This window comes from Elaeis guineensis, chromosome 8, assembly GCF_000442705.2.
Source record: "Elaeis guineensis isolate ETL-2024a chromosome 8, EG11, whole genome shotgun sequence".
NCBI classification, from domain to species: domain Eukaryota; kingdom Viridiplantae; phylum Streptophyta; class Magnoliopsida; order Arecales; family Arecaceae; genus Elaeis; species Elaeis guineensis.
The window spans coordinates 129126983-129147109 of NC_026000.2; the positions used below are offsets into that span (position 1 = coordinate 129126983).

A 20127-nucleotide genomic window follows, 5' to 3' on the forward strand; every position below is an offset into this window, starting at 1 on the left:
GGAAACTAGTGTGTCTCTTTTGGAAACTCTCTGGAAAATTATAATTTGCAAACAAAGGCTGTGAATGAGCTATGAAGAGAAAGGTAGGGCAAGGAGTGGGAAATTTTAAACCAAATATTCTTTTTGATGATCTTGAGAACATTGTTGTAATAAATCATTGATTTTATTTATTTTATTTTTTTATAGAAGAGTAAATACTTGTGAAACAAGAGCCTTTATCAATATTTGTGGACTAATTCATAGCTACTTAGCAAGGGTTTCTATATGTTTTTTATGTATTTTTAAATATATTTTTGTATAATATTTTGTCTTCCTTTATAATCATGTTTCCCACTTCGAGTTGGGATATTTCTTAACCATCGTTTCCCGTTTCTCTTATTTTTATTGTTTTCCACATTGGGTTCCCCTAATAACAATTATGGTTTATTTTGGTTTGGAAAATTTGGAAAGTTTTGAAATTTGATAAATTTGGGTTCCTGACGCTGATTCCCTTCCTTCTTGAATTCCATTCCATTCCTTATCTTATTTAATTTCTGCCTAATTCTATTCCAACATACCAAACGTGGCCTCATATGATACATTGACATCTCACCTAATATAGTAAATCATGAATTAGCAATGATTCTAAAACATTAATTCTTAAAATTTATCTATTTAAGAAATAAAAAAGAATTTAAAATTATTAGCTGATATTGATAACTTAGCAAGAGATATCTTCAAATATGCTCCTAAATTTATGAATTTATATGAACACCCTTGCAAAATTATTATTTACATGTAATATTTCTTTTTATAGATTTATCCATAAAAAATATTTCTCCTTTTAATTTTAAACCATTAATTTCTTAACAGTGTTAAATGATTTAGATATATATGTAAAAAAAAATGAAAAAAAAGGGACATACATGTAAAATAAGTATTTTATGATGATATAAATATAAATATCAATTTCTAAAGTATATTCATATAAATTTCAATATTTAAAAAGATATATATGCAAAAAAAAATCTAGAAAAAGAGGGATTTGATTCTAGCTCATCCATACGATACCAAAAACTTTACCAATTTGGTAAGCAACAATTCATCCTATTTGAGAAAAGAAAAAAATGGATAATTATGTGTGTGTATGTATGCATGATAGGAATTGGTGTCGAGAGGTTGGAGAGATGGATGAGAGACTTAGTTTTATAGGAGGAAATCGGACAATCAAGAAATCGAAACTCCAACCTTTACATTCTATTTGTGTTATTGGATAGAAACGCGAAAGAAGATGAGACCAAACTGAATTATACTTAGTGTTTAAGTTTTAAGTAACTCGACGATGCAATCCAACCAATGCTAATTCAAAATTTGAGTCTTATATTGGGTCAGCTCAAAACTTACCAAATCAGGTTGGCTTGGCCAACTTTGAAGCCCACGGCACGGCCAAATTGTGACCATAAAAGGTAGCTGGTAAACTGACCAAAATACCCACCATCTTTGTCGTACGGTTAGGGGCGTTTTCGTAAATCCACTCCCACAGGCGTTACCGGCGCGAGAGGCACGGGTGGCGTGGATTGCTGCCATGCCAGTACAAAACTTCCTTCCAATACCTCCCAGATCGAACCCCTCCTCTGTGCCCTCTCACTCTCACCCACCCTCGCTTTCTCAGACCAACCAAACTCTTCTCTCTCATCTTCCATGGCTGAGAGAGTCATGCAGGCGGTCCAGTACACCGGTTACGGTGGGGGAGCTGCCGGCTTGAAGGTATACCGAGTTCTCCTCTGTTCTTCTACTTCTGTTCTTTGTTTGGTTTCATTCCTTCGAGTTCTTGATTCCAGAAATAAGAATTTATGTTTCTTTCGATGATAAAATTCAGTTTGGGAGGTTTTGTTTGTTCTATTTCTTTTATTTTGTGTTGCCTGAAATTTTGTTATGGAGTGGATTCTTTTTCATCTTAGTCTTAATGCGGTACCCGAAACTTAAAACGAAGTAGACATCATGTCATGGATGACTTTTTAGTAATCCTATCGGATATAAAATTGTTATGATGGAGTAGTTGGTTGACTGGTTGTCTGATGAATAGAAATCTGAATATAAGGACTTGATACATGCCTGAAACTAAAATTTAACAAGCCGCCGCGCCGTTGTTTATGAGACTGTTCTTTAAAAGTGAGGTTTTTATTTGTTGAAAAATAAAGGACAAACGACCATCAAGTCATCTCTTAACATGCTCAATTTGATGTTTGCATGGTATCAAGTTAGACAGCATGTTGTGCTGGTATCAAAATAGACATGCAAGACCATTGTATGGAAATGGATTTAACTTGAATAATCATATATATAGTCTTAAAATAAAGTGTTGAGGTAACTGCAAAGGATCCATATAAAATATGAGGGCTTATTTGGAAAAATAAAGTAGACTCGAGACCTATCCAATACACTCCTAGAAATAGAAACGTCCTTTTGAATCCATGTTTCCAGGCATACCTATTGTTACCCGGTATTTTTCAAGTGTGATTAAGTGGCAAAACATGTGATGGATGCAAAGTGGTATCGACAACCTAGAATGGAAGATAATGATGTTTTTGATAATAAAACAAGACATTTGGGTTTGTAGTGGTAATTTTGTTTGATAGCTTTCCAGTACTTTGACTTCATTTTTTTGCTTTACAAGACAATTGTAATAGCATTCTGATTGTCTCATTATTTTTATTCACTTTCTGTGAGATTTTGTACTCTTCGTTACTTATAGCTTTGTGAATCATCTTTTCAATCATTAAAAGAAATTACAATTTAAACATAATATTTTCTTCCCAAGTGTTGCCAAGAAAGATATAATAAAGGAAGAATCAGACTTTGAAGTTCTTTGCATGATAACTCATGTTTAAAGCAGCCCTTATGCCATTGAATTGCAATTCTAAGTCCATCTTTTTGGATAAGAATTCTAAAACAAAAGGTTTAATTTATTGTAGCATACATTTATTGTGGAACACCTTCCACCGTCTAGAAATGCAATGAAATTCTGCATTGTGCAGACTAACATGCTCAAGCTGGAAACCAAACAAAATTGATTATACCTTGGTTATAAAAGCAGCTCCAAACAGATGAAATAAGGCTTTTGATTAATGTTAGTTTATAAGGATGATGTCAAGATCATTTGGATGATCCTATTAAGGTACCAATTTTGACAGAATAATGACAGTAGAAGTGTCCATGAAAGCACCGTACTGGCCTACATATACCCAAGGCCAATTTTCTGCCCTCAACCCAAAACAGAGGCTGATTTCCATAGAACTCTTTTCAGCTAACTTGAAAAGTTCCATGTACTTGCATTGACTTTCTCTATATGGTAGATGCAGTGATTTCTCATGATTGGTAGTTGAGATCAGTTCTTGGGAAAAAGTCTGGTTCAAATTTTATCTGACAGCCTTGTTAGACTTCTGAACCTCATTTGTTCATCAATATCTGCTTGCATAGAGTTCCACACCTTTGCCTATTTATACTCTAGTCATGTAATAGATGAGTCAAAGTTTTGTTTTCATAGTGAAAATTTCTGGATCTTTTCTTCTAAAGCTCGTCTGGCTATTCTTTTCCGTACCTCTTCTTAGCAAATCCCTTAAGAGTAAGAAGCTTATCCTAGTGCGTGACTGGTGCTACCTCCTTTCTCTCCAACAACCGCTGATTTTAAGCTTAGTGTCACAACCTAGGTTGAAATGGCTCATTGACATCTTCAAGAGTCAAGCGAAAAAAGCACTTTAGTGTGTTAATGAGAATCCTGTAACATCAAATTGGAATAGATGAGGAGACAAGTGCAGCATCTCTAATGGCATGTCATAAAGCCTCAATTCATGATGATACTTGTCAAAAAGCTTTGGGTTGAATTGTGGGATGAGATGAAAAAAAATTAGAGTTTTTAGCCACCAAAAAAAAAATGAGGTTCTTCACAACTTTCCACAGGAAACTCAGTCCTTGGAGTACGGTGTTGGAATTCAATCATCACATTATGTGCTGCTGGTATTTCTGTGGTGGATCTCGACTATGGATTCATGATGTTGTCCAATCTCATCCTTATTGCACATATCTTGATGTCTTCAGTCTCATGATCAAAGTGGAGAAGCAATTTGACAATTAGGAAAGGCAGATGCAGAGCCTCACCTACTTTTATTAGGGTGAAGACTGAAGACGATACTCGAACCTAGGCTTCGACAACCTGTAGTGACATTACCAATTCCACCATTGGCGACTTCAGTGCGGAAACATCTTAAGGCAATGGAAGTGAGTTTTGTTTATTGCCAAGCCATATGAACACTTGCAACAACTAGAGTAGTGCTTATCTCAACCCCTAAAAGTTCATCTTTGAAGCATGGAGTATCCGTTTTTATCTCTTTGACTGCCTTGTATGATAGAAAACATATCCCATTCAAGCTCCAAGGCTTTGGATACATCACTTCTGGATTCCTGACAACAATATAATCATCCTTGCAAAGGTAATCAGTTTAGAAGACATAGCTGGTGTCTTTCCAATCTGTTGTGCAGAACAAGAGGAAAATAAGGAAGGATCCAATGCCAATTATAATTGAGAATCTTTGTCATCCATGATATCTTAAATTTATCTATTCTCTAAGAGGATGATTGGTTTGCAGCAACATCTCCTAAAAGATGTGGCATGTTCATCTTCTGGTTAAGCAATATCATCTTGACAAAATTTGGTATATGTCACACTTGCTATGATAGAAGAGGTTTTCATGATGGATTCAAATGCACATTCACCTTGTTGTAAAATGAATTTAAGGTTTTTTTGTCCTTTCCAAATTGAAAAGTGCTCCTAAGCCCTCCATAAGGAAGGACTGTAAAATGGAGAGATTTACTGAGTCTTATATTGTAATTTATATAGAGAAAATATTGAGTTGAAAAACGTCGTTCCACTAATTACAGAAATTCTTCTTATTGATGGGAGAGGTTCCACTTGGCTGTCATGCCTAATGCTACTCTTCCAAAAACTCACTTCTTGAAACAAGCCATAAGAAAACGAGGATACATAGAAACAAAAAAAAAAAAATCCTCAAGGAATAGCATGGCTAGTTGTGTTATTTGAGGCATCATATACCCTTTTTTATAGCAAAGAAGGATGGACATGGCAAATTTCATGGATAAATGACCTGTGAAAAGGATCATAATAAGGTATCTTTTTCCTTATTCTAGACCTCCTAAAAGTTGATCATGACAGTGGCTACCACAAAATTAGAGTGAGACACTGAAATGAATGAGGGTGCTAAAGCAGGGGATGATCTTATGAATGCATAGTTATACCCTTAGAGCTATACTGTATGCTGTAACATGGGATGCCTTATTGGTTCAGTAACTGTTTGTACCAACTGTACCATGCTATTTCAATTCCAACATGGTATGTGGTATAGGGGGCATATTGATATTGGTACACTGAATTAACTCCTGTATCAGACGTACTAATACTATAATATGATGGTATCAGTATGGAGTCCGATACTACAATAGCGAACCTCATGCCATAGGCATCCTTGTAAAAATCAAAAATAAGTTTTTATGCCTTGTACAGATTGATCTATTGCAAGATCTTAAAAAGGCATGTGGACAATCCAGCCAAATCTTAAATAGCAAATGCTTTATGCAAATCTAAATGTGACTCTAGAAAAGCAGCCTTGTCCTATTTTGTCCATCATGGAAAAAGAAGGCTATCACATTTAAACATTGTAATTTCCTCCATGGTATTTAAAACTTCCATAGCCCACCCACGCTCCACCTATTGTTCATAAAATATTTAGTTTAATGATTGTTCTCATCTCCAAATGCCGAACTAGCTTAGCAATTGGCAATGCCATACTGATAAAAGTTACTCCAGTTTTTTTCTTTCTTGGATTTGGGGAGGTCCTTTAATATCCTTGACTGCTTTAAGTTGTGTTGGATCCCCCCCCACAAAAAAAAATAAAAAAAAGGAAAGATGTTAGTTATGTTGGAAACTTTAACTCTTTGTATAAGTTTGTACAGTTTCAAAATTTTCAGTATACTGTTGGCATACCACCATCTTTTAGAAGAAGTATTCCAGTTAACATTGTACTCTCATTTGTTTAAAACTCTTTAAAAACGTTGAGTGCTGGAATTCCATGGAGTAGTCTCTATTGCAACTCAAGCACTGTAAATTTAAAAAAAAAAAAAAAAGAAGAAAAACCATTTTGTATACTGTAGCTTGCTTGTTTTCTTTTATCAAGTTTTAAGGTTGGCTTTCACATTTACAAAAGATGTTTCCAACAAATGGATGGATACTATTGGGAATCCAATGGACTCTATAATTCATTGGACACATCTGTTGGTTTCTATATATTGGTTTTCTTTCTCTATATCATCGGAAAGAACCCTTTCTCTCTCTCTCTCTCTCTAAAATGTGGCTTTCTCTAAGGGACTCTACAACAAATTTATTTGCTCATTGTTTTTTTTCCCATTTTCTAAAAGTTGTTCTGGCTTTCTGGGTGTCAAGAGACTGCTGGTTCAAAATTCTACCACTCTTTGTTAGTGCACACAAGATCCTACATGTGGCTGATATTGTTAAACTTTGGAACTACAGGAGTGACATTAACCCTATTCACCTAGTAAGGCTCAGTCTTCTCCATGATAGTCATCATAGATGGGCGTCCACCAGCCCAACCACATGGAGACTCATCATTTGGTTATTTGTTTTTATGTTGCCGATTTAAGTAATAAATAATAGATCCTACATGACCCCAAATTTGATTTACTTCCAAAAAGGTTCAAGTCATTAAAGAGTTTTTGGGGGGTTAGTTTGTCTCTTAGCATAATTGCATTTGTGCAAATAAAGTTATCGGCTTGATCAAAATAATAGGGACTTACATTCATATTGATTTTTTGTTGTGATATGGCAAAGTTCCGAAACTAAAATAAACATTATGAAGAGAACAAATTGGAGTCATTGCCAGTAGATTCAAAGAACTAGAGACCTCCTACAAAATCAGTTTATAGGAGATTTTTTGTAAATTTTTGCTGCTTAAATAATTCCTAAGTTGGTTGGTGCCTTACTCCTAAAGGCTTGCCTTTGGGAGGTTCAAGGTCCAAATCCCCAATATTTCTCAATATGTGTATGTGTGTGTGTGTGTGTGTGTGTGGAGGCAGACTTAGGTAAGGTCGATTGAATTTGGGCTCAGATTCGGTCAAGTCAAAATTAGACAATGGGGATCCTACATCGACAATCCAAGCCGTTGGATGAGATCTACTACCTCAAAACGGTTTGAACACCAAAAATCATATGATTTGAAGACTCTTAGCCTATGCATTAAGTGATCAAAAAATACATCTTATTCAATTTTATTTAGGTTGTCCAATTTTTGACTGTTTGATGCATTGGCTAGGGGGTCTCTAAATCATATGATTTTTTATGTGCAAGCAGTTTTGAAATAGTAGATCATATTCAACGGCTTAGATCATTGATATAGGATCCTATTGTAGAGTTTTGACCTGACCGGATCTGAGTCTAAATCCGATCGACCTGATTGTAACCTGACTCTATATATATATATATATATATATATATATATATATATATATATATAACTGATCTTGCTTAAATATTAGATCATAGTCTTATTGTTTAAATGCATATGATGGCGGAAATCTTTGCCTTGGCATTTAAATGCTTTTTGGAATAGTTATCTAATTGTTTGTAATTGGCTATGTTGTACCATAAAGGTCGTTGTATTATCTTGCTGTTATGCTTGATGTAACTAATGTTCAAAACAACTTTTATGCTTTATAACTGTTAGTTTTGAAAGACTTCATGGTATCTATGCTTTATACTTGTAGAAGAATGCTCTATTCTTAATTAAAGTACTTTTACATGTCTTTGTTGGAATTTATGCTATTGCAGCATGTCAAAGTTCCAATTCCTTCACCAAAGAAAGATGAGATTTTGTTAAAGCTGGAAGCAACAAGTATAAATCCAGTTGATTGGAAAATTCAGAAAGGCATGCTTCGACCATTTTTGCCATCCAAATTTCCCTTCATACCATGTAAGCTTCCACTCTTACCAAATGAATGGGATAGTTGTTCTTTTATGCACTTGTGGTAATAGTTCTTCACTTCTTCCTTTGGAGTGCTCATGGAATGCAGATGACAAGTTTAGCTTGCCTATATTTTGCTCAAGGACTTCTTGGTGATATGATCAAAATAATGAATTTCTGTGCAGATATATTCTGTTATGCACCTCCTATTGCTGAGTCACTCTTAAAATTTTCAGTATTTTGTCATGGAATTTTCTTATAGGCTGTTTTTTCCCTTGCTAAAATATTTACTAGTTTGATATTGTTAAATCTGGATGTTAGAGACTACCTTTTAAACTTAAATAAATTGTTTGGTCATCTTGTCTTCTATGAATGCCTTCAGTTTGAATTTAGAAATCAGGCTTAGGATTGCCTTTTACAATACTAATTCATTTGTTTTTGATTTCTACTATCTATACTTAACAAGAGGTAGTTTAGCTGTCAGGAGACTAAATGGTTAGAGCACATGGTGTATTGAAAAAGGAAAGAGTTTTCTCCTGTTTAACAAGAAGTGGTAATTGGTCTTTATTGAGGCAAGCAAGGAAGGTTCTCAGAAAACTGTAGCATAGTATCTGTAAGTTTGTAAATGCACTTGTCTGCTGATTTAATCTTTGTTTAATGTGCTAATTATGGTCTAGGTAGTAAATGGTTTAGGCTATAGAAGACGTAGTATGTTCCTACAAGGAGAAGCTAAACATTAAGGCGGACAAAAGTGTGAGCCTCAAAATTTCAATTCAAATTGTTTAAGTATGCCAAAATTATATGTGAATTTAGAGTACATAACACAAGAAATTAGACATTTAGTTCTTTGAACAGAAATTCTGTCTCCAACTAGCATATGTCTCATGCCACTAGTGAATGATAAAGTAATTGTTCATGAGTTGTTAGTAAGGGTGTAAGGAAAAGGTTCTCCAAGGATATGGAAGGAGGAAACTTAAGAGGAAAAGTAGAGTGAGAAAAATGGGATTCAAGGTAAACATTAAAGGAGCTTTCAAGAAAAGAAATGGATGGGAAGCTTTGGGAAAAGGTGTTATAGTTATAAGGAAGCTGAAACAAGCCTGATTTAATTCTAGTGTTTTGAGAAATTTGAAAGACAAGATTAAGGAGGAAGAGATATCAGGAGAAATTTGAAGAAAGAAAAATGCTGGCCACTTTCTGCGCATCAGTACCTAAAGTTGGTCAACTTCTGGTTAATGGAGAGTGGGGGCATAAATGGGGGCATAAAACATCAGCCTTGGAGGGCAGTGGGATGGAAGACAACCAAACAGAGAGGTATTATGATGTGTCATACTCCTTTTTAGTAAGGAATTGGAATCAAAAAACATGAAAGTAACATGGGTTGACCCAGGAGGAAGTACATTATTAGCCATACACAACTATGCCGATCTTTAGTCTTAAGGTACCCTCAGGCCTTATAACTCAAGACCAATTTATTAGATACCCTCAAGCTTACAACTAAGGGGCTAAGCCTTATGTCTAAAAATGAAATTTTCATATCAAAAATTCTATAAATATGTACTCCATGGAAGACAAACTTTGAGATGATATTTGACATGTTGTTAGTCCTTATTCATATAATTTATCCTTATATCTTTATTTTAGGATCTGGAAATTAAAATTTACCGTACTCTTTTTTCCTCTCTTTTCTAATACATGAATCGCAAGTAGCAACAGGCCTGATAGCATTAAATGACTTTTTCAATGCATAGAACCAGTGCCTATGGTAACTAAGAGTATGTTTTATGGAGTACTATTTTTTCAATTGTTTTTTCTTGTTAAAATTTTGGTTGATATTCTTCCTGGAGCCCTTCTTTCTAATATTGCATTCTTTACTTAATGGAGTATTGCAGAATAGATTTCATAGTGCATTGCTCTGGTGAAACAGGTGCTGATGTAGCAGGAGAAGTTATTGAGGTAGGTCCTGCAGTGAGCTCCTTTAAAGCAGGTGACAAAGTTGTTGCCATGCTTAACTTTCTGGTAAGCGATGGACTTCTTAAATGTTTCTTCCCACTTGCTTTAAGGGATAGTAAGGAAATAAATGAAAAGAAACCACATAAACAGTACAAATTTAGCTTCAGTTGTAGTTTAGGCTGCCTGAACCGGATAAAAATTTAGTGCCATGAAGGAGTAAGCCAGAGCAAAACAGATTATAGTTCTTTTCGTTTCCAGAGGGAACATTGATTTCTTATTTTTCCATCACTTATATATCAAGATTCTCATACTTTCTCCCCTTTTCAGACAAATTGTCCATGCTTCACATGAGCTTCTTTTGACATTATAATTTTGAACTCTCCTTGGTTTTGTCACAAATCTGCCTGAACATCATTCTTTTATTCGTTGATCCACAGAACTTTGAAGCCTCGCTCTTGTTATGTTATTGTTAACTTGTGATTTTTTGAATGGAGAACTAGTTTTCCAGAATTCATTGTTACTGAAACAAATAAGAAAGTAGTAAGAGATTTTGTTGGACCCATGCATGAATCCATTTTGGTTGATCAAAGCAAACTGTTTGCATTCTTGTGCCAATAAGTGATCGTACTTGTGCTTTCAGTTGTCATTGTTGTGGCTGCTATCATGGCAATGCTGTACAATGATCTGTTAGGTTGATGATGGTAGATAGATAGTACCTATTGATCATGAAGTCATCACACTAGAAGGTGAGTGCCGCACATCTTATCTATCAACGAGGACCTGACACATCATCAAAAGAATATTGAATGCTGTTTGAAACCAGACAGCTGAATATCTACTTGGTGCCCAATTTCTTGTGCTTGTTTCGCATTCTTCTAAATCAGGACTCACTTATTGACAGAATGGTGGCGGGCTTGCTGAGTTTGCTGTGGCACCGGTGGCCCTTACAGTCAGTAGGCCTTCTGAAGTATCTGCAACTGAAGGTGCCAGCCTGCCTACAGCAGCTGCTACTGCCCTCCAGGCACTGAAGGCTGGTGGGACCAAGTTCGATGGCAGCAACAAGCCATCAAATGTCCTGATCACTGCTGCCTCTGGTGGTGTGGGACATTATGCTGTCCAGCTTGCCAAGCTTGCAAACCTCCATGTGACGGCTACCTGTGGTGCCCGAAACATAGAGCTTGTGAAGAGTCTGGGTGCAGATGAGGTGTTGGACTACAAGACTCCAGATGGCACAAGCTTGAAGAGCCCATCAGGCAGGAAATATGATTCAGTGATCCACTGCACTACCGGCATTGGCTGGTCCACCTTTGAGCCTAATTTGACTACTAATGGAAAGGTCATTGACATAACTCCATCCTTCAAGAGTATAGTTACTACTGTCTTAAAAAAGGTGACCTTCTCCAAGAAGCAGCTGGTGCCCTTGCTATTAGTACCAAAGGGGGAGGACTTGAAGTTTCTGGTAAATTTGGCAAAGGAAGGTAAGCTCAAGACTCTGGTGGATTCAAGGTATCCTTTGACCAAAGCAGAGGAGGCTTGGACTAAGAGCATAGATGGTCATGCTACGGGGAAAATCATTGTGGAAATGTGAAGGATCTTTAAGCATTGGTGCCTCCAGACGTTTATAGGAAAATATGATGACCATGAAGTTGCTGTTGGCAGGAGGTTCTCATTTGAATCTGTTGTTCTATTGTCTGGTGCAGGATTAGTCTAGAGAGACTTGGTTCTTGCATGTATCAGTAATTGCACACTATTTCTGAGTAATGCTCATTACTTGCTTTATTTGTTTCTCTCAAAAAAACTTGCTAATCTGGGGCTCTCTAAAGGCAATACTCATATTGGTTGTTCATGGTTGCTAGCTCTTATTACTTGAGATCTATGTACTTTCTGATCACTTGGTTGAGCTAATTTGAGCAGGTTGGTTGAATCTAGTCTAGTTGCACCACTTGGGTGCTGGACTTCGTTGAGTCAATATTCATTGTGGTTTGCTTGCCTGTTTTGCTGTAATAACATAACCATGCGAATTAATTTTTCTCCAACAACCCCAAAAGTATGAAGCCATGCCATGCCCATAGTATCTGGTTTACTATGAACGCCATATGTGCACATAATCCTATGATAACGTGATGTAAGTTGTGGGCTGCATCATAGTGTTTGCCAAAAGAAGAAAAGAAAGAAAGATAGAAAGCAAGTTTTATCATGATCCTATGTGCAAAATCCTCTCTGAATTTGTTTCGCAGTAAAATCAACATAAATTGTTATTATAATCTAGTTATTTAGAAACTTTTCCTCCTGAGCACATGAGCTGGTCTCTTAGTAGTTGACGTTCTAATTCTCACTGTTAGAAGAAACAAGATATAAATTAATCTACTTGCTTTATGTAGGTTACTTGGCCCATGAGCCATTTCTAGCTAATTAGAATAGGTTTTATATCATTTTTGTGTATTTTTAAATATGTTTTGTGTAATATTTTTGCATTTTTTTTATAATCATGTTTCGTTTCTCATGGTCTTATTTTTTCCATCATTTCTCATTTCTCATATTTATGTTGCTTCCCACGGGGTTTCTTCTAATGAAAATTATATTTTATTTTGGATATATAAAAAATTAGAAAATTTTGGATTTTTTTTTTGGCGAGCGGGGGTGTACTGAATCTTAATCATGTATAAGCTGTGAGATGTCATTAATCATATATAAGGTGTGAGATACTGACATCTCGCCCAATATAGTAAACCATGAATTAGCAATGATTACAAAACTTTAATTCTTAAATTTATCAATTAGGACATCTATTTTAGAAAGCAAAAAAGATAATTTAAAAATACTGGCTAATATATTGATATTATAACAAAAGATATCTTTGAATTTGTTGCTGCTAGAATCGATCGAGGTCGGAAGACGGACGTCTAATTCTTGTGCAGAGATACTGGCGCTAGAGTAACTTACAAGACAAGTCCCAAATCGGAGGTTGTGACTCCGGTGAGAACCCTCCGATGCTCAAGTCAAAAAAGCAAAGAACAAAAAAGCAGCAACAGGTTCTCTGATAGGGATTTGATTGGACTTACCTAGGTCTTTGGGGCTCCGATTGTTTATATAAAAGGATGTTGGACAACTGGGTTATTAGCTGTGAGATCACACGATCCCGAGATTGTCGGGCCATTGGACATATCAAACTGGGCAAGATAATTTAACCTTTAATTGCTCCCGTGAGATTAGGGGAGACGGTTATGCCAGATCCTATCTATTCGGGATGGACAGCTGTCGTGCACGTTGAAGAGATAAGTCAGCTGAGGTGACGAGGACAGCTCATATACAGGTTAAACCTCGCGGATGCCTCAGCCCAGCATGGAGATGGACTCAGCTCATACGGCGGTCAACGGTCCGTTGATGATCCGAGAAGTTGAAATGTCTTATGATGTAGTGCTGATCCAAGGTGCTCGTGGTAACCACCGTAACACTATCTCCCTACTCTTGAGTCTGAGAATCAGACGAAATGAGTACTTCAAAAGTACTTCGGATCCAATGCCACGCGCTTCCGCCTTCACGCCTGCCTTCTGCATTTAAAGCGCATGACGTCAGCCTAATGCGACTGACGCAGACGAGCATAACTGATGAGACCACTCAGATGACAGTCCCTTTGAGCTTTTTAATTACTTTGCAGCATCTTTTCATTTTCTTCCTCCTTTAAATTTGCGCTTTGAAGGCACAGGTAGCCATAGATTTTTTTTTTGTGCGGATTATTCATCACCATTCCTTGGAGTAAGATAGATTCACAATGCGTGAAGAGACGAGCAAGCTCGTAAGAGGCAAGTTGTGGTTCCGATTGCTGAAACGAAATCCATGGTTGGGGAAGAAGAACATGCCGCTCCTACTGTTGAGCCCACGACCCTACCATTGAAAGCCGTGATGCAGGATTCTCTAATAGAAGTTTCGATCGATGGGGCATCGATAGAGACAACACCGAATATGAGCGTCGAGGAATGCTCCGAAAAAGATCCGACTGAGGTAGTGCGGATGGAGAAGGTGGTCGACAACCTGAAGAAGGATCTAGCAACGACAATGGAGACTGAGGGATCTCTGGAGATGGCGACTCCTACTGGATGCTTTCTTGCATTCACTTCTCATGCGGGATCCTCAGATTCGACCCCTCGTACTCCATCCATAGGAGAGAGCCTCCAATCCTAAAAACTTTTAAGCTTTGACAACCCATGATCCTTAGCTCACAATAACCATTTTCCCCAAAAATTAATAGGTAATCAATTCATAATATTTTTAAAATTTATAAATTAGTTAAATTGCTCTATATCCAAAATCTTTAGTAGCCATGATGTGCATTCTAACTAGTTATCCATGATATTTTCCTCCTGATCTTCTATCTAAAATTAAGATCCCCTCTCCGTCAAGGCCATCTGTTCCAAAAACATATCAAGTTGTTCGTTCTTTGCATCAACCTCTATTGATTATATTTCTAGGCTTCCTCTAATACACTCATTTATGCTCTTTTCTTAGTTCTAAAATGCACCAGCTTCTACATTTTTTCATGTTAGCTTGTCTCATAATATGTTCATGTGTGCTCTTCACATTTTAACTATGTAAAGCTTGTCCTGCAACATATTATTAGATGTTCTATGATGTTTTAGCTGTACATGTTGATAGTATAACAAGCAAAGGTGCATTTTTAGTTCATTGTTGTTTATAGAATATAAGATTTCTTATACATGCAAATATGCAATTAACTTCATCTAACCTCAGCTGGAATGTATATATCTTTCTGTAACACTTGCAAGATTTCATGTTTAGGACCTTATCTTCATTCTTCCGAGTAGTTTCCATATTTTGCTACAGTGAGACAGATCAGATATACAAAATATGCAATGTTCTTGGCACCCCAGATAGCACTATATGGCCAGAATGGATGGACCTTTCTCATCAATCAATTTTAATTTCTTTCAGGTGGAATGATACTTTGGTTGCATTGCTGTTAGTTCTCGATCATGTTCCATTATCTTAACTCTCTTTTTTACCTTATCATAAGATTCTGCCAGCCAATCTCTCAGAAATCATTCCTAATGCCAGCTTGGAAGCAATTGATTTGATCCTGGTATGATTGTGAATATACCTTTTTTTCACATTTTGATTGCCCTATTTTTAAGCTCAATTAATTTTCTGCTGATTATGAGCTTTTGTGCTTTACTTGGTAATGATGATTACGAATAGCAACTTTGCTCTTGGGATCCACAAAAGAGGCCAACCGCGGAGCAATCACTACAACATCCATTTTTCCATGTAAAAATAAAACGAACTTTGTCTGTCTTTGGTTTCTTTAGTGAAAATAGCCTTTCTGACTTGTACACTTGATTCAGGTGGGAACATGGGTTCCAGGTCCTCTCCAGGATCCCTTTTATCCAAAGATAAATGAAACTGGTGAGCATGCTAATCAGCAGTGGTCTTCGAGGAATGTTCGTTAAGCTGATGGTTTCAGCATTTTTATAAAATAGTTGGATCCTTGCAGGACCAAATCCAAATCTTGAATTGAATCTATGGGATTTTGGCACCAAATCGGATGATTGCTTTCTTGGTCTGACACTGGCTGTCAAGCCTAGTGTTTCTAATATAGGTAATATACAGCATCTCTGGATTTTCTTCTTAAGGAAACGGAGTGCTTCTGATAGCTTTGTGTGTACACAAAGTTGATGGATGATTCTGTAAAGTTTCATTATCAGATACAGAATAGGGGGTACGCTTATTATCACATCATTTCAATACACAAGTTAGATTCTACTAATAGAGATAGATCCAGACAATCCTCATTGTTTGGATGATAGTCAGCTTTGATTCTTTGCCATTAGTCCTCAAGGAAACCATGCTCTGGCTGAGATATTGTCTTATAAGTCTAGATTGTTAGAATGGATATGGAGGTTATAAACATTTCATGTATGTCTTCCTCGGCACAGGACAGGTCCCTGGTTAATTGCAAGTTCATTGGTGTTTGGTTTTGATTGATGCAGATGCAAGCTTGCCAACTGATTTTTTGTTTTGTTTGTTTCATTTCAATCCACAGATGTTAACCATGTCTCACAACATCATAGAGAGGTAAGTTGTGGCTAGCAACCGAGTGTATATAAGTGCATGGATACAGAAAACACATGAAACTTTGTGCATCCTTGCACATGCACAGTTGCACCAGAAATGTTTATATGCTATTCTCGGATGGAATCCTGAAAGCAGCAATTTTTTGATATGCAGGAATTCCTAGTTTACTCTGGGTATCAGGAAAATCCTAGGCATTCAGGTTACTTCATTGTTTCGCCCAGTATTTACTTCCATTGCTAATAATGATTAATAGTTACATTTGAAAACTGTGGTTTAAGCATCTGTGGCTTGTGCTTTGTGACATATTCAGTACTTAAGTGCCTTAATTTATTTGTGCTATATTCTTTTCCCCAAAATGTATGAGATGAGGTTAGCATCAGATACTGCCATTTCAGCCACAGCCATGAAAGTTCTTGCAAAAGGCCATGATGCACGGCATTTTGCCACTTGCATTTTGGATGATGTATAGGGCCATGTACAATGTTTTTTGTGGCTCCTGAATATGCTAATCTGAAATGCATCAGTTGCCTTATGTCATGCATGTCCTTGTTGTGCACTCTCTCTTTTTCCCCAATAAATATGATGGAGATGCTACCACCAGGATTTGAGCCCTAGACCTTCCTCAAGTCGAGAAGGATGCTGATCAACTGAGCTATGGCTGGTGCTTGTGCAACCTTTCACTGATTTAGTAAACTTAATTTTCCTTTATCTAGTTGCAAAGTCCTGTTGCATGTATTTGCATAATGTCCTTGAGCCATTGCTCACAAACTTACCCATGTGTTTGTTGCATTGAATTCTTTCATCACTTGGTTCAATACAAGTACCTCACCATCATCCCACCTGAATCCCTCTATTATCAACATCATGTTCATTTGAAAAATGTCCATGTGATTTTGTGAAAAATAAAGAGAAGAATATTCTGTGTTGGTTACACTTTGAACTGCTTGTTTCACACTAATTACACATGAGGAAGATATGTTCTAATCTCCCCTTTTTCTCATACATGTAGTTGTATTATTAATTCCAGACTAATGAAATTGCAGTTCTAGGGCCCATTAACAGCAGTAATTTAAGTGCTTCCAAGACTACTACGATATTTTATGAAAAAGGTATTTTGCATGTTATAGTGCTTGCATTATATTCATGATACTGATTTGCTGTGTAACTGCAGACACACACACACACACACACACACACACACACACACATATATATACATATATATATACATGTATATATACATATATATGTATGTATATATATATATGTATATGTATGTATGTGTATATATATATATATATATATATATATATATATATATATATATATATATATATATATATATATATATATATATATATATGTATGTATGTATGTATGTATGTATGTATGTATGTATATGTATATGTATGTATGTATGTATGTATATATATAAATAACAATGCTGACTTGTTTTCAGACTTTCAAATGCTATGTTAAAGAGGTTGTGACAGAATAAAAGGGTTTTTCCCCTTTTTCTAATTTTTAAGTAATAATTTGGATAAATTTCATAGTCCAAATACTGTTGATTTTTATAGAGCCCTTTACGGTTACAGCCTTACTGAGAGATTCTTTTAGCTGTGCATGTAAAATTTAGTCATAAGACAATTCTTTTCTAAAAGTCTCTTTCCTTTTTATTGCAGAATTTTGGCCTCTGACATCTTCAAACGGAACCATGAATGATGTATCAACCATGCCTTCCTTGTCATCATCATACTTGGTAAACAGGTAGCATATTTTGTACCCATTGATCTCAATCATCCTTATGTTATACTTTATTTTATTGGTCCTGGTTCCAGTTAAATCAGTGCATGATTTTCTTCTCTCTTTGTAGCCAACCCTCCCTGCAAACTGTTGGGGTTCCAGAATCCTCTGCATTTTCCTTTGCTTCACAGCAGCCAAATTTATTAGACAGATGTTCATTTGGACCAATGATGACTATTTCTTCATCCATTCAGCAGGGTCATTTCTTTGAGTAAATACATTTATAAAGCATTAGCCTTCGCTTGACCTGCAGGCTTTTGGGTTCCAGAATCCTTTGCATTCGCCTTCGCTTCACTGCAGCCAAAATTATTAGACAGATGTTCGTTTGGAGTAATGATGACTTTTTCTTCATCCATTCAGCAGTGTCATTTCTTTGTGTAAATACATTTTTTAATCATTAGCTCATTTTTTCATCTTTTCCTCTTTGTATTTATAAATGCATGCATGATTATTATTTGACATGGTCAAATAAGCAGCTAATTTATTGTGGAAAATTGTAAATTATGGCTTTGATCTCTGTATAGAACCCTGATAGATGATCAAATGAGAGACTGTACATATTATGTGAATCAACATTTTCAAACTGTGAAACACGATTTGATCAATGATTAACAAAATTCATCTTTAATTCCATTTGTATCCTTTTCATCAAATGGGAGTCATTTAGTTCAGTTTCTTTCATGCAAGCTGACAATTACTAAATTTGTTTCTTGAGGGCTTATTTTACATTCTGAATGAGGGAAGATGTTACCTAATTATTGATGATTAAAGAGACTGGTTCAGGTTTGAATTACAGTTGATGAAATGTTTGATGCTTATCTTGCCACTTGCAATAAGGCATGACGCACATAGTGAATGGAGATAATCTACATTTTGAGAACTTAGCTCGGTGCAGTCTTAGTAGTTACTAGTTGCTAAGACTGGGAGTTTGTGATTAGAATAGGCAAAGAAAATAAAAATGCAAGGAACCAACGCAAGCGGGTTTTCTGCTACTTCGAAAGATGGAAAAAAATCCTGCGACGGTGCCACTTCCGTCCTCAAAAACTGAGTGCATCATGTTGTGACACTAATTTAAAGCTAACTGCCTATTTATCTATGAGGGTAAGGTTGGTTAGGATATGTTAGATTACCGACAATTCCTAAAAATCATTTAACTAGAAAAATGATCGCCGAAGAAAATAAATTGTACCATATTTGATTGGTGGAAAGATTACTTTGGAAAATGGCATCGGAAAGAAATTAGTATATTTAGTTGAATGAAGTCTTATATTGCAATATCATCAAATTTTTAATAATATTTTTGAATAAATAATTTGACTGATGATTTTTTCTGCTCAGTCCAATTGCTAGCCATTTATGTCCTACTCATATAAAGGCTATCAATATGAACCATTACAATTATTAAAAGATATTTACATAAATTAATAAATATTTTTTAATTAATTATATATATATATATATTTATATTTATAGAGAGAGATCCAGGTTAGAATTAGGTCGACTGGATTTGCACTCAGATCCTATCAGATTAAAACTTTATAATAGAAATCCTACATCAATGATCCAAGCCATTGAATATAATCTACTACTTAAAAACTGCTTGCACACAAAAATTATATGATTTGGAGACTTCTAGCCTATACATCAAGTAGCCAAAAACTAGATAGCCTAAATAAAATTGAATTAGATATATTTTTTAATTACTTCATGCATAGACTAAAAGTTTTTTAATTATATGATTTTTAGTGTACAAGCAGTTTTAAGATAGTAAATCATATCCAACAGCTTAGATTATCGATGTAGGACCCCGTTGTCCAATTTGATCTAAACGGATCTAAACCTAAATTCGATCGACCTTATCCAAACCTGCCCTTTTATATATATATTCCTTATTATGAAAATAAATTTTACCATATTTTTTGTATATTAATGGATAAATTAATTATAATTATTATAAATATATTAATATACTAATTATATTATTATATATAAGTAATACTATTTATATATTAAGCGTATTAATTATAGTAAATAATATTTATAATTAATATATTTATTAACGCATTACAACTTATATATTTATTATAAAATAAATAACTAATATGAATATATAATTATGTTACATAAATATATATTATAAATATCCATTGCATTAATATGAATAAAACATAGAAAATTTAATTATATATATATATATGATAAATATTGGCATAATATATTAATATAATATAACTAGGAGTATTTTCCTTAAAAAATT

At 35.3% G+C, this 20127-nt stretch overlaps 2 protein-coding genes across 3 annotated transcripts; both read left to right on the forward strand.

The window, feature by feature from the left end:
• Positions 1–1567: 1567 nt before the first annotated feature.
• On the forward strand, positions 1568–11756 carry LOC105032397 (chloroplast envelope quinone oxidoreductase homolog). Its single transcript, XM_010906841.3, has 4 exons — positions 1568–1746; positions 7895–8036; positions 9952–10043; positions 10879–11756. Exons 1-4 carry the CDS (start codon positions 1681–1683, stop codon positions 11563–11565), a joined length of 987 nt encoding a protein of 328 aa, XP_010905143.1. The 5' UTR covers positions 1568–1680; the 3' UTR covers positions 11566–11756.
• A 3006-nt stretch (positions 11757–14762) lies between these two features.
• On the forward strand, positions 14763–18484 carry LOC105032398 (cyclin-dependent kinase F-3-like). Of its 2 annotated transcripts, XM_029261013.2 has the most exons (9): positions 14763–14927; positions 15010–15075; positions 15192–15260; positions 15338–15398; positions 15487–15591; positions 16036–16067; positions 16221–16266; positions 17750–17834; positions 17941–18482. In XM_029261013.2, exons 1-9 carry the CDS (start codon positions 14877–14879, stop codon positions 18083–18085), a joined length of 660 nt encoding a protein of 219 aa, XP_029116846.2. In that variant the 5' UTR covers positions 14763–14876; the 3' UTR covers positions 18086–18482. The 2 variants fall into 2 exon arrangements, with proteins under 2 accessions (XP_029116846.2, XP_029116847.2); XM_029261014.2 differs by lacking the exon at positions 15487–15591 and having other exon boundaries at positions 17941–18484.
• Positions 18485–20127: the final 1643 nt, after the last annotated feature.

Bases quoted from the DNA above. Each gene is read 5' to 3' on its own strand.
- LOC105032397 (XM_010906841.3), top strand. From the start codon at position 1,681: ATGGCTGAGAGAGTCATGCAGGCGGTCCAGTACACCGGTTACGGTGGG. The intron at 1,747-7,894 runs GTATACCGAGTT...ATGCTATTGCAG, and splicing joins GGGGAGCTGCCGGCTTGAAG to CATGTCAAAGTTCCAATTCC. The intron at 10,044-10,878 runs GTAAGCGATGGA...ACTTATTGACAG, and splicing joins TTGCCATGCTTAACTTTCTG to AATGGTGGCGGGCTTGCTGA.
- LOC105032398 (XM_029261013.2), top strand. From the start codon at position 14,877: ATGGCCAGAATGGATGGACCTTTCTCATCAATCAATTTTAATTTCTTT. The intron at 14,928-15,009 runs GTGGAATGATAC...CCTTATCATAAG, and splicing joins TCAATTTTAATTTCTTTCAG to ATTCTGCCAGCCAATCTCTC. The intron at 15,076-15,191 runs GTATGATTGTGA...GATTACGAATAG, and splicing joins AAGCAATTGATTTGATCCTG to CAACTTTGCTCTTGGGATCC.